Below are 14036 nucleotides of genomic sequence, written 5' to 3'. Positions count from 1 at the left end.
TCTCATTTCACTCAATAATTGTAATGCAAACTCTGTACACGTTATGATAGTACCTGCGGAATGACAAGTGATAAGTCCTAAAAGCTTCTATCATCCACAGCAATCATGCCTCTTTCGCAGCAGTCTCTCGCTCGTTCTCTTTCGCACGGATTATTGGAACGACCCTGATACGCATACCCCTGTACTTTTTCGTGAACCAACTTTCGGTGATTGCCTTGTTCCATTCCATTATCGAACTTGCAGTACGCCCCCATTTCAGTATTGCAGAACCAGAAAGGGCATAGAAGAAGTGGTTCAGCGTGATACCTTCAGGCTCAGAGATCTTGATGACTTTGGGTTTTTCCTTGTTCGGCTGATCATCGTGAAGCCTATAGCTGACGTGTAATTCGATCTCCTTGAGTGGAGGCCACGTTATGAACATTCGTCGCCAAGATGCGTCTGGATTGGGCAATCCATTCCGTCTGTTGAGGGTACGAAGGAGGTGCCAGCAGCTGATGTAGGGGAGTTTAGGGTTATCGAAAGAGATGATCGAGCCAAGCCTTGGTAGATCGATGAAGCGAGGATCGATGAAGCGACTCAGGAGAGGGTGTGCGATACAGTCGGTGAGTACCTCCGGTTCGGTGGAACGGTTGGCACGATGAGTCTTCCAAGTCCTTTCTAGGAAGAGTCGCCTTCCACTTGGACTGCTTTGCTCCTTCATATACATTTGGTACCGGAATAGGGCGTTAGAGGTCTCTAGCCCGTCCCTAATCAGTTCGCACCAACGCTTTTTGACGCGTTCGCAACGCAAAAGATCCTCGATGGACAGCATCCCAAAGGTAATGTCGAAGATTTCATTGAGAAGTTGGGTGAGATCCATGATGAAGATGGTCGTTCGATGTGAAGGGTTAGTTGTGCGGTACACGGCAGAACTTATGCTTCAAACAATGTTTGCTGCAAGCGCTGCCTGGAAGCGGCATGAGCCTGCCAGCAGCATCGCATTCCGGATAGCTAGTCTGCCTTTTCCAGCACAGCAACCTTATCCTCCGCTCTCCGCTCGAGAGCCGCTCGTCTCCTCAGATACCAGATCTGCACACCATATCCCACGACTAATGCCAAACCCAATACGAGCATGGGGACTAGCAGCCACCGAACAGTTTTCTATACGTCACGACAGTCAGCATCCGTTCTTCCAATCTGTTTTCTTGATTTAGTCTTACCGTCTCCACACACGCCAGCCTCCTTGCCCTATCATCCGTTTTCCGTATGACAGGTAGCATAACGCAGGTCGCTAGCTCACGCGTGCATGTGAATTCGTTGTTGTATTTCGTCAACACACTCGGTATTTGACAACGCTTGTGTGACTGGTAGTGTAAGATCGTGGACCATATTGCGGATGCAAGTGTGCTGGCGAAGGATACGACTGTGAGAACCACAGTTGTGATGTACACAGTATTGCCTCGGAAGGGATGTTGCGAGTTCTGGATGCGCTGTAAGCCCTGATCAAGATACAGCCATCACGAAGAATAGTACCTGTGTATCTTCTTCCATTATAGCTCTGGGCTTCGCTCGCATGATCCAGATACTCAGTACACTTGCCACAACGCCCAACACCGCTCTCGCAACGGCTAGTCTGTCATATGTCTCGTTGTAGTCCACAGCTATCCACTGCTGAATCGTCTGCTGCTCGTCATATGTTCCATCTGTTCCTCTCCAGATGTACCAAGCGTCAGCGGGGAAGTATTGAACCAAAAGCCATTTCGCGTGACCAGTGAGACCGAGGGTGCCAATAGATGCGACCAAGAGTAGGACGGAGCTTATGAAGAGTATGCGGTGAGATAGGCTGGAACAAGGCATCTTGGTGTTGGCGATGTGAATGTCGAAGGAGGCCAAAACGGGCGTTCGCGATGAAGAAGAGAAAGCAAAGTCCAAGTATGAGAGGATGTCCACAGTCTCGAAGAGATGAAGTCCCTAGAATTACTTCGTATTGCTTGCTAGTATCACCGACTACCCACAGTCTCAAAGACCTGCGTTCGGTCAAACCTCGGTAGAGACGTACGTCCGTGGCTGTACCCTATCATACTGTGAGATATACGTCGATAGATACCATTGCAGGAAATGAAGGACTACAGCCCCCTATCGTGTAGCGCATGTACGAAAAGAACCACAGCAACTGGACAGAATCTGATTCATGTCAGCTGTATGCGCAGCATCTACATTTGTCGGTGTTGATGTGGTGAGCAGGCTGGCCTATGGAGCGGCTAAATTGCCGGATCATGTCAGCACCGCTTTGATTTGCGGGGACCAGATCGAGGGAGGCCTAAATAAGCGCAGCAGCACTGCCACTTCGGGGCGCTGACTCGGGGTCAGTAGGGCCAGTATCAGTCGCAGTGCGCAGACGCTGCCTTGCTGACTGTCGAACATAGACTCAAAGTAAGGGTTGCATGCTTCGTGGGATCGGTGGATGCGCTGTCATTCATCTCCATGGGGCGACTTCGTCTCGAGATATTGGCCGCACGTCTTACTCGTAAGGTCTTGGGTCGAGAACCAGCAGCGGTGCGTAAGCCGACCAGACGATGCATTACTGCCGAGGCAGTTGCATTCAATACTACACCGCTGCCCCCTTGGCCACTTTTGTGGCCTTTTCTGCGCTTCCTCCTGCTTTCACTTCTCATCGACGGCCCTCTACTTCGTGGACCAAGACGCCACCCAATTCGGCGGTGCCATGCTGCCCATCAAGTTCGCCTCCATTTATGGTGTGTCCGTATTTTGTCGCCGTGTGCGTATACGCTTGCGCATCAGGATATCCGTTCCTGGTCATCTCCGGCGTACCATACGGATTCATAGAATCACCGTCGCTCGATGGGACAGGAGTACCCGCGGAGTGGCGCTTGGAGCGCTTGAGGATGTATAAGATGGCGACACCGGCGAATGCGATGACCGCAAGCCCGCCGACGACGCTTCCAGCGATCACGGATGTGTTGTTCAAACGACTGCTACCGCCAGGGGGTTGATCCTGCTCGCCGGCCGGGCTCGATGTTGGGGACGGGTTGCTATTCGATGCAGGTATACTGGAGGCTGCCTGTTGGGACGCGACTGACGTTGAGTCCACTACAACACATTAGTAATAAGTCAAATATAGCATTTGCGCACTGTCACGTACCATTGGCCGGAAGCGCTTGGTAAAGCGTCGTCGACATCAACGGATGGCTGCCTGTCCAATCGCAGTAGATACGCGTGTACCCGTCGGATGCGCCAAAAGTGGTGAACATGATGTCCGAGTAGCAAAGCCCATAATCTCCATCGCTGTTCAGCTGGTTAACATGGTCGAGTCTACGCGCAAGACATGCAGCTCAACTTACCAGGTACTAGTTACGCCTCCAGACCCATACACCGTTGTATGTGAGCAGCTTGTCCATGCCTCACAACCTGTCTTCGGTAAAGGGGAGGTCGTGGTGATTCCATCAACCTCGAAAGCGGACGACACTTTGCACGATTGATACAGGCTGCCTGTTGTAAAAAGGTAGCCGTCGGACTGAGGGAAAGTCTTGATCGACCCTATTGCCAGGTCAGATAAGCGCATCTCAAGATCGAGCGCGCATGCCAGTGTACTTACAGACTGGCTTATCGTCTTGCGTGCCGATAAGCTCGTATCCCATAACCACGATGCCATTTGCAGGACCTTGCCTTGGGAGCATTGCAGGAGCTGTGGGTGCAGGCATTGGGGCATGTATCAGTGCCGCAGCAGCGATATTGATAGAGACCATTCGCAAGAGGAAAGAAAACATGGCGATAGATAGCGAGGGTCGTATGGCACAGAGCACCCAGCACGTGCACTGCTCAAGTCGGTGGAAAAAGAGCGATAGAGACGCTCTCAAGGTCCGCGACCTCGTCGCAAAGTGGGTTTTGTCTTTTGGACCCCAACCATCGTGTCATTTTAAGTACGACCGACTATCACGACATCCTGGTCATGTTCGACGGCTGTGAGTGGGTGCATGAGGCACAGGAACACAATTGAGGTTTAGGGGATATGCGGGGCGTAGCCTTCGAGCACGGGCAGCGTTGGGCCGGGGGTTTGAGAGGCGGATAAAGTGCGACTTAGTCCAATCGTGGCATGATTGGCGCCCGCCAAGCAGGCGTTCCGTCGTGGCTGGGCTGGGAGCCTCCTAAACCCGGATCCTGCATGCAGCGATCTGGAATTCGTTGCAATAGAGATCTCAATGCGCGGGCAAAACTTGCCGGTCGGTATAGGGCTGCCGGCAGTTATCCCTCAGTGAAATTGCGCAGCGATGCCTTGCGACACTTGGACGTCTCAATGTCGAGCTGATGCAGGTAAAGCCCGTGTCCCTAAGCTCATCCTTCGGCCCCAAATTGCTGTGGATGCTGGAATATTTTTCAGTCTGCTGGCTACGCGCCAGCCGAGGCGTACACTGCAAGAAGCCTTCGACGACACATGGAACCTTACTCGCACGCTTCCCCAATTATATCGAGTTGGTACTACACCTGGACGTAGCGTAGCGGTGCGTCCGTTTGTAGGTTAGACAGACACAGTCAAAATACATTTGCTGGGACTCGTCTTGTTAGCGCATGAACACGAGATACAGAGAACGCCTCTGGATGCATCCTGGGGAATTTGGGCAAACGGGAATCTTCTTCGTATGTATGTATAGCATAGCCAAAACGCCAGGTCCGGTATAATACTGGCGCGCAAGATGGGTCCTCAAAAGCAAAACCAGGTGCCAATTCTCTTGCTCCTTCCTTTCCATCCCTTATCAACCGGCTCCATATCTTCTTTGGTATAGACATCGGTCTCAAGATCCATTTCGCTCGCTTTCCTAAACTTGGTCTTCTTCAGAAGTTTCCAGCCGACAATCATCAATAGGAAGATAGGAAGTTCCAGGTAGAAGCTAACGAAATCCACGGCGGCAAACTTGGGGCTGAATGACGACCATCCCTGCACTAGCACAATAAAGATGTTTAGGAAGACGCAGATGTAAGGGCCCCAAGGGTACATCCAGTTTCGGAAGGGTAGCAGGTGTTCTTTTCCTTGGGCTTTGAGACCTGCGCGGAAACGCAGCGAAGAGATGCCGATGCATATCCAACTCAGTTGGTTCGAGACGCCCACGATGTTCTGCAGCCATGTCCATAGCTGACCCGATCCGACAAAAGAAAGGGAGAATAGGACAATGGACACCAAGCTAGTCGTCAACACTGCGATCCACGGAACTTGGTATCGCGTCAACTTCGTGAAGACTTTGGGCGCATGTCCGTTCGCTCCGAGTGTGTAGAGCAAGCGCGAGCCGGCGTAGAGGGCATGGTTGCCTGCCGATATGACACTGGTGAGGACCACTGCGTTGACGAACGATCCAGCCGCTTTCGAACCGGCCATTTGGAATGCGATGGTGAAAGGCGATGTACGCGATGACTTCGTCGAGAGACCGGGATAATCGTACGGTATGTTGAATCCAATCATGATAGCCGTGAGGATGTAAAAGAGCAAGATGCGCCAAAAGACGTTCTTCACGACCTTTGGAAGCACGCGTGCTGGATCGCGCGTCTCTCCGGCTGTAATTGCGATGGACTCAGTTCCACCGTAGGCGAACGATGCAGTCACGAAAACGGATGCAAAGCCTCCAATGCCACCGACAAACGGCGCATCTCCAGCGGTCCAGAATTTGCCTCCAATATATCCATGGTCGGTATTGGCACCAGCATTGACTGCGATGCTCAGGATAATGAAGATGACGATGGTCACCACCTTCAAAAGACTCAGCCAGTACTCCAGCTCGCCGTAGGCCTTAACGTTGATGATGTTCGCCAAGACGATCAGCACCCATACGGCTATGCCAACTGCATACCATGGGACGCTATCGCTCCAGTATTGTATCAGCAACTGCAAAGCGACAAGATCGGCCGCCGTGCTGACAGCATCGTTGAACCAGTAATTCCATGTCAAGGCAAAACCAAATGCATCGTCCACATAGCGACCGGCGAATGTGCAGAAGGAGCCTGCGACGGGGACGAAGGCAGCCATTTCGCCAAGAGATAGCATAGTGCAGAAGACGATGAAGCCGACGATCGAGTAGCAGATGAGTAGCGAAGCTGGTCCGCCAGTTGCGAGAGCTTTGCCAGTTCCGAGAAAGAGTCCAGTTCCGATCGTGCCTCCGATGGCTATCATTTGCACCTGCCTGGCACTGAGAGATCGTCGGAGGCGGTCTTCATTGACGAGGTGGGAAGGTATCCGGTCCAGGGATTCAGGCGATGCCGCCGCGACATCATGAGGATCTTTCTCAGGGTCGGTGGTCGTCATGTTTGGAGCGAGGCCTACCGCGGTGATGCGATGCGATGTAAGTGCTGAAGCTCAGAGCTGGCGCATGGAAGCTTTTCATGGCGAAGCTTAGGTACTTCTCGACTGAGCACGAGCGCGATACCCATAATTCGCAGGCGAGTCAGCGATCATTACACTTCTGGCGCATTTCGCACAGCTTGCCACGGAGCACGTCATTTTGCTCGTAGCGGATTGGTGGTGCGGGGGAAACCAGAGGGTCGGAAACATTTTCACTCTAAGTTTGCATTGGGCTACGCCACATACGGTTAGTGCCCTGCCCCGCTCGGAAAGCTTTCAGCGACGCGAAGAGGCTTGTTCTTCCTATGTCCATTTGCTACCGTACGTCTTCAAGGTGTTTTCTAAGGTCATTCTTCATATCCCACCTTCCAGATCTCAAGTGCGACGACTTTGCCTTCGAAAACCATCGAGCCTGCATTGATCTCTACACCACGCAGTGCATCGCTGAAAGCAAGACTCAGGGCTCCAGCGGTAATCTTCACGCCATCCTGCTCCGCCAGTATCTCTAACGTATCTTCTGGATCATTCGTTCCCTTCTGGAAGACACGATGTACAGGGGAAACTCCAAAAATCGAGTACTTCTCCCTAGGTCTAATGAACCGAACCCAAGGAGGATCCAAGTTGTTAATTTGACGTTCTCCAAGCGCGCCTGTGTACACGCAAATCGTGGTCGATTGATGCGCAGCTTCCGATATATCTTCCTTGGCTTGCACGATTAGTAGGTGATCCGGCGCTCGTAAGATCGTTGCGATTTTGGTGATGAGCCGCATGTCGGCCTGGAAATCAGTGCTGCCAGGTTGCAATTGCACATCAATGGCTTGAATGTTTGGCGCCAGGCTATGTTCGTCAGACATGATTAGGAACAGTTGCGCGAGCTGCTCTACAGCGATAATTTTGGTTGTCGCAACCTCGTTGTAGACACCCTATCGTGGATCAGTTTCTCTTGTGTATCCACTTGCAGGCTAGGTCCACCTACTGTCATGGCCAGTGAGTATGGCAGCCCGTGCCAAAAACCATGGCTGATGCGGAAGCTCTGCTCGATGAATGCCTCTAGTACCGAAAGCAAATTGGGCTAGGATTTGGTGAGCGCTTGTACAAATTCGGGATGGTAGGAATTGCCTTACGACTGAGGACAGAACAGTGTCTCGAAACGCCGGCCAATCGACGGACGCCATATCTCCCGAACTTCGTCTAAAGCCCTTGATGATGCATCCAACGACGGCCTGGTTTAGCGGCCGTCCAGCAGTCCCGAACAGTCTGTTGAACAAGGAAACAATGAGATCGAACAAGTTCTCCAAGTCGTGTACTGACACAGACCCTTCCAAGTTTCTCGAGTACGAACTGGGAAGTCGAGAGGCAGCTGGCACAACGTCTTTACGCATGAAGCCGTATTTGGGAGGCCGCCGCTGGCGAATTTTCTCACCCAGCCTGAACAGAACATCGATGAGGTCCTCGTCGTCATCCTCCGAACGGAGACCAGGATTTCGGAATGTGCGCGAGTTACCAGTAGCCATGCTCCGAAACAATATTCGCACGTCATCTACTGGGCCTCTTTCTCTGGTGACTGGCTCACCGCCCTGCCACCTGGAAACTTCGTGCGAGAGAACGCGATGATTGTTTTTAGACAGCATATAAATGCCGCGAAGGAAGGTGCCGCTTGTCATACGTTTGTCTTCATCGACGGGGAACGGGAATGATCCGTAATGTACCAATATCCGGTAAAGCAGTGGTCCGGCCCTCTTGATTTCGTGGGGCACATCGGGATTCCGTTGGACCAGGTAGCGAACGAAGGTATCAACCGTCCAATCTGCTTTAGTGAGCAAGCGACCCTGTTGTGAGCGGACTACCTTACATGGAGGCCCGCCTTCGTAATCGCATGTTGATTTTGCTTCAAAAAGTTTGCGCAGCCCGTTCAAGAAGTTTTCTGAATGGGTATACAGTTCGTCCAATAACAGGCCCAGCACCTGGCCTGATGACACGAATCAGTACTTTGTTCAAAGGAATGCTAGTGTTCATCACCTTGCCCTGTAAACACGTGCAGGGGATCAACCGGTGGGCCGATGGTGCTTGAGGACAGCCCCATGGGATGGGTACGGGCACTTCAGAAAAGGCACGGAACAATTGAGGGATGTCTTCGATTATGGATTGATAGGAGAATCAGTGTCGAGGCGACGCATGCAGATGAGTGCGGCTGTGGCGCGCTCCAGGCTTCCATCTCCCGCCAGCGGCCAGGCGTCCAGCGGCCAGTCCCGAGCACCACGAGATGCGCGCACCGTCCCTGTTCCTCGGCAAGCATCGCAACATCATACTTCTCATAGAAACATCTTGATCAAACTCCTTTGATAATGTCCGCAGCCTTCTCCGCAACAGCATACATCGTTGCCTGTAGGTGCGCCGCCGGTATCAACGGCAGGATCGACGCGTCCACCACCCTCAATCCTTCCACGCCATAGACTCTCAATTGCGGGTCCACACATCCACCCAACTCTTCTGGCATCAGCGCACATGCGCCGCTCGAATGCGCATACGTCGGATTCAAAGCAGCCGCCTTGATGCTCGCGTCAAAGATCTCATCGTCGGTCTCGAACCGCGCGCCCGGCACGGCTTCGACGGGTGCATAGCGCTTCAACAGGGGTGCGGTCGTCCAATGCTTCCTGTTCCAGCGCACGAGCTCACCAAGCACTAATTTATCGACTGGGTTCTGGAATGCGTTCCGGACGACGATCGGATTTGCTAGTGGATGCGTGGTGTTGAGGGTCAACATACCGCGCGAGAGAGGTTTCTGTACTGCAGTAGCTGCCCGACCCCAGGGTTGGATCGGGTATTCACCCGTGGCCGCGTCGTCGGAAAGGTAGTGCTCGATGAGAATCTTGCGCTGTGCAATAAAGCCCTTCAGCAGGGCATCGATCTTTGAATAGCGTTGTGGTAGGTAGGTAGTGGCATTTTGCTCAGAGATGAGGGCGGTTATGTTGGCGTACTTGTCCGAGAAATCCTTGAATGCAAGAAAGAGTACGGCATTGCCTCGTCCAAAGGTCCATGGGCCCGTACGGTTAGCCTCGTACAGATCGGCAGCTGTGGCGTTGAAGACTGGGTCGGGTTTTGTGACGAGCATGTCGGGATTAGGGATGGACTGATTGGAGAGGTTGAATTGCATGTACAAGGCTTGGTGATCCTGGAAGTTCGAACCAACTGCCGGAAGGTCTTTCTTCACGGCGATCCCAGCAGCGGATAGGTCATCCTTTGGACCGATGCCTGACAGCATGAGCAGATGCGGTGTAAAGACGCTCCCGGCTGCAAGTATGACTTCTTTCTTTGCGAAGACAGATGCGGTTAAGGATCCGGTGTTCGATGTATACTTGACACCACTTGCCGCGAGCGTAGTACCGTTTTTGAATAGGATCTCGTCCACGTGTGTATTGGTCATAAGATGCAAGTTGCTTCGTGATTGAACTGGGTCGTAGTAGGCTCTGCGAGCATGGCTTCGCTGCTTGGTGGAATTATCGATGGAGTTTGGCGTCCAGAACGTGCCAATCGGTCTAATGAGACCCTCCGGTGAGTGCGGTATGTCGGTCCGGGATACAAAAGAGGCCATGATGTCGACGTAATCCTCGTACTGGTAGTTCGGTATCGATACTTTGACTGGACCGTCACCATATCTATGTACAGGTTAGCTATCACCCAGCCGAAATCGGTATGAGCACACACGCATTGGCATCAAATGTCATGTTGAAGTGCTGGCGAACTGCTTCCGAGGGGCCATCAAAATGAGTAGACTTCTTGAAGTACTTCGCGAGGCCTTCATAGCCCCATCCCGGATTTCCCAGCTGCTCCCATGCATCGTAGTCTGCATCGGAACCTCTATCCCATTGCATTCCGTTGACCACTGAGCCACCGCCAACAACATTACCTACATGCACCATCCAGGTCTTGTTCTGCATGAAAGGCTCTGGCGCAGACGTAATGGGGTAATAGTTCTCAGCGTTGATGTTGGCAAAGTAAGGCACGCTTGTCGTGGGTCTGTTGTCGATGACGCCATTCTCAATGATCAGAACAGAGACTTGACGCTGTTAGTCAGGTGAATCATCCTGCTGAGAGGCGCGTGGTGCTTACCACCTGCATCTTCAGTCAAGCGATTGGCAACAACGAGCCCGCTCAGCCCCCCGCCCACTACAATGTAATCGTAAGTTCCTGGCTCCGAGGATGTCTGCCGAGCGCTCACTACCGCCGCTGCGGCTGTTGAAAGAAAGCCGATGAGACCGACGAGCGAGCTGAACTTGAGCAACGGCATCGTCGTGATTCGTCAGGCTCAGCGACGGTGGAGTCGATACTGAATCAACTCTTACCGGGGCATCGAGACAATTAAATGCTCAGCAGTACCATGATTTAGCCAGGGTGACGGTTAGAGCTCTCAACATCATTGAACCCGGTCTGCACGTGACAAGCGGTGTGTTGCATCCGAGTCGTTCTGGACCGACAAGTTTCCAGTATCAACAAATGCATTCGCATGGTATTCATCTCGGTGTCGACCTCCATTTGATGTTGTAATGCTGATCGTGCATCCCTCCGATGCGTGTTTCCAGAGGAACCCCACTTTGGCGCCTGCCGAGCAAATCACGAAGAGTTAACGTGTGGGGCGCCAAGCGGCGGCGGCGGCGCGTCTTCCTCCGCGAGAACCAGCCTTCCGAGGTCGCATGCGCCTCACCCAAAACACTATCTTCCGGCAGATGTCTTCCTTGCCTTGATGCAGCTCCATCGATGCCACCTCTAGCAGTCGTATAGCGAAAGTTAAGAGAAGAACGCAATCATCAGCCGCCGGGTGTAATGTAGAAATCGAACTCTTTTCCCAACGCACATGTCCTCGGACTCACGCAGGTGCCAACACAGCGATTGACATCGGTACCTGCCATGCATATGCGGGCTATGCGTGTCTTGGTATCGACATGGCCTACCCACAAGTAACGGTAAAAATATCCGAGATGTCTGCTCCCCTGGAGTGCCTGGCCCGGCAAATGTCCTGTGGCCACTGAGAAACAGTCGACAAACACCATACGCGCCAAGAAAAGGCGAACAAATTGGCCGGGGCGAAGGCTTACGTGTGATAGAGATTACTGCTATCATGTCAAGAGGTACTGTGCCTCAATGAACCAGTACTCAGCATGCGACGGATAAATCGCTGACAAGGTTTACACAGGAAGAACAGTTGGGGCATGCATGCTTCTAGGCAGAGAAAGACACATGTCCGTAATCTTGAACTCTTGACAATGATTCTCTTGTTTCGTCATGTGGATGAAGTTGGCTTTCATCTTCCATTCTTCGATCTCACTGCTGTGCATCGGGTGCCAGATAGGCCACCAAGATGGAAGGCGCCGAGAACCTACCTACGACGCACCTCGAACTCATTGTTGTCTCGATCTGCATGGTTATGTTTAGCACCGTTTTCGCTGGTTGGCGAATAACGATCAGGTTCAAAGCATCTCCGTGGATGCGAGCGAGCGACTGGTTGATGATTCTCGGAGCAGTAAGTGAGCAAAAAGCCTAGGTCGAAGTTCATGCGTAGCTAACCAACTCGTACAGGCGATGAACAACTCCGCTATGGCCGTTTCCATCGTTTCCGCCTTTCACGGTGCGGGCCGTCTTTTGAGCGATCCGTTTTGGCAGCCGAATACACTGGAGAAGATGGTCTACCAGAACCGTCTCGTCTTTGCGAGCCAGCTCCTCAATGTTTATGCTATGTGGATTGTGAAGCTTTCCATTTGCACATACCTCCTGGCACTCAATTTCTCAAAGGGATACCGTTGGGTCATATGGGTGAGTGCACTACGACTATATTTGACATGACCCAAGCGCTGACATCAATCGGCTCCGACAGGCGACGATCGTTTTCGTCACTATCTTCAATTTCCTACTACCCGTGATACAGCACTTTGGTCTTTGTCGTCCTCTCGCGTCGAGATGGGACATACGTATTACCGACAAAGAGTGCTGGTCGCCGGTAGTGCGGATAGGTATTGCATATACCCAAGCCATTTCCAACATCATCACGGACTTGGTGTATGCGACAGCACCGATCGCATATCTCCGGTCTGTCCGGCTCAGTAACCGTACGCAGTGGAGTGTGCGGGCTGTCTTTCTTATGTCTTTAGTGTAATTCCCTCGACTCCATGATAGCCAAGAGCAAAGACTAACGAGCAACAGGTGTACAGCCATATCCGTCATGAAGCTTTGGGATTTCCAGCGGCTTCAGGGTATGAAAGAGGCTTACTACGAGTCGGTTACACTTTCTATTTGGTCGATGACGGAAGTTTCCGTGGGCATCGTGGTTGCCAACCTACCGCCGCTGCGCAAATCTTTCGACAGCCTTCTCATTCACGTTCTCCCCAAGTCATCGAATGACAAATCGGCTTCAACTAGATTCCAGAGCTTTCATCTACCAACGTACCATAGGCATCTCGACCCCAGAGCTATAACCGAAGGCATGGCGGGCCGAAGCGCGAGACGGCCCTCCATGACTACGATTCCAGGGGACCACGAGAGCGACAAGGCGATCCTGGAAGATGTTCGATCAAGAAAGAGTAACGACAGCCATCACATATTGTGCACGACACACATCAGCGTGGAAAAAGGTCATCGAGGAGCTTAGACTATTACGAAACCACAAAGGTCAAACGTCATTATCAGGCTATATATTGTTGGCTCTTTGGATCGTGTTTGGAGACGCTTAAACGATTCATTGTCACGATCTCGTCATAGTCTATATACTAGCCGTCACGCACGTCCAACCCTCGTTTGCAGTCAGCAGGCCACGGATGGCTCTCAAATGCGCAGCACCTTGCACCTTTTCCCTGATACCATTTCCCATACGCTCATACACTATTTCCAGCCGCTTACTCTGTCTGTTCCTGCGCCTGCAAGTCCTGTACCCTTCTGTCGGCCTCAGCATCAGCTCCCTTCTTGCTCACAACGGCCTGCGCAATCCACGTGCTAACAAGCACCACCGCGCAAACCAAGGTGGGAATCAACATCCTCCTGCTCGCCTGCGCTTCACTGCAAATCTGTTGGCTGTGATCATCATACCCCCTGGAAAGCATCTCGAATATACTGCAAGCAGCTAGTTCGCGCGTGCAGTCGAAATACGGGTTGTAGTATGAGTATGCAGCACTTGGTACGCATGCCTCGCGTTCCAGACGTTTCTTGGTCTCGAAGGTTATGATCGTGGAGGTGAGTGACATGGCAAAGGCGGCGAGGCCGAAGAAGATTGAGCAGGCTAGTACCCATGGGAAGCGTGAGCCTGCGGTCTTGGGGTTCTGGAAGAGTTGTTAGCAGAGCTTCTAGAGGTTAGAGGTAATTAGGCATACCTTCTCCTTCATCATCATGAACGCCACTGTCAGCCATCCCACGACTCCGGCAACCAATCCAACACAACCGCTCACCAAGACCCAGATGTCGTTGCTCGTCACATATTGCATGTATACTTTGTTGAAGTCCCTGTTTCCGGCGTCGTACTCCTCCCAATACGCCCTGCGTGCAGGTGAGCCGACGGGTCCGTAATATGTGTAACTGCCTTCTGGATAGCTCGCGTTCATCGACTCGCTGTAGTGGGTGACGAGAGCGACCGTTGCGATCGAGAGAGCGACTAGGGTTGTCGACGCCAGAAGGGATGTGGCTTGCAAGGCCTTGGACAAGATTGATGAACTCATGGCTGTGTCGTATG

General features: G+C 52.3%; 5 protein-coding genes across 5 annotated transcripts; all 5 read right to left on the bottom strand.

Moving 5' to 3' along the window:
• Positions 1-2650: 2650 nt before the first annotated feature.
• J4E86_006107 (uncharacterized protein) lies at positions 2651-3677 on the bottom strand (the record flags this gene model as incomplete). Its single annotated transcript, XM_051446638.1, has 3 exons — positions 2651-3090; positions 3143-3277; positions 3596-3677. 3 exons carry the CDS (start codon positions 3675-3677, stop codon positions 2651-2653), a joined length of 657 nt encoding a protein of 218 aa, XP_051302213.1.
• A 1022-nt stretch (positions 3678-4699) lies between these two features.
• On the bottom strand, positions 4700-6289 carry J4E86_006106 (uncharacterized protein; the record flags this gene model as incomplete). Its single annotated transcript, XM_051446637.1, has 1 exon — positions 4700-6289. The coding sequence occupies one exon, from the start codon at positions 6287-6289 to the stop codon at positions 4700-4702; it is 1590 nt and encodes a 529-aa protein (XP_051302212.1).
• A 383-nt stretch (positions 6290-6672) lies between these two features.
• On the bottom strand, positions 6673-7307 carry J4E86_006105 (uncharacterized protein; the record flags this gene model as incomplete). Its single annotated transcript, XM_051446636.1, has 2 exons — positions 6673-7248; positions 7302-7307. 2 exons carry the CDS (start codon positions 7305-7307, stop codon positions 6673-6675), a joined length of 582 nt encoding a protein of 193 aa, XP_051302211.1.
• A 1347-nt stretch (positions 7308-8654) lies between these two features.
• On the bottom strand, positions 8655-10613 carry J4E86_006104 (uncharacterized protein; the record flags this gene model as incomplete). Its single annotated transcript, XM_051446635.1, has 3 exons — positions 8655-9981; positions 10031-10382; positions 10436-10613. The coding sequence occupies 3 exons, from the start codon at positions 10611-10613 to the stop codon at positions 8655-8657; spliced, it is 1857 nt and encodes a 618-aa protein (XP_051302210.1).
• Positions 10614-13209: 2596 nt separating this feature from the next.
• J4E86_006103 (uncharacterized protein) lies at positions 13210-14022 on the bottom strand (the record flags this gene model as incomplete). Its single annotated transcript, XM_051446634.1, has 2 exons — positions 13210-13629; positions 13756-14022. The coding sequence occupies 2 exons, from the start codon at positions 14020-14022 to the stop codon at positions 13210-13212; spliced, it is 687 nt and encodes a 228-aa protein (XP_051302209.1).
• Between the last annotated feature and the right edge of the window lie 14 nt (positions 14023-14036).

The sequence above is a fragment of the Alternaria arbusti genome, assembly GCF_024043155.1.
Source record: "Alternaria arbusti strain BMP 1465 chromosome Unknown scaffold_7, whole genome shotgun sequence".
Lineage (NCBI taxonomy): Eukaryota > Fungi > Ascomycota > Dothideomycetes > Pleosporales > Pleosporaceae > Alternaria > Alternaria arbusti.
Note: the sequence above shows the minus strand (reverse complement) of the source record. Positions and strands in the feature narration are given on the sequence as shown.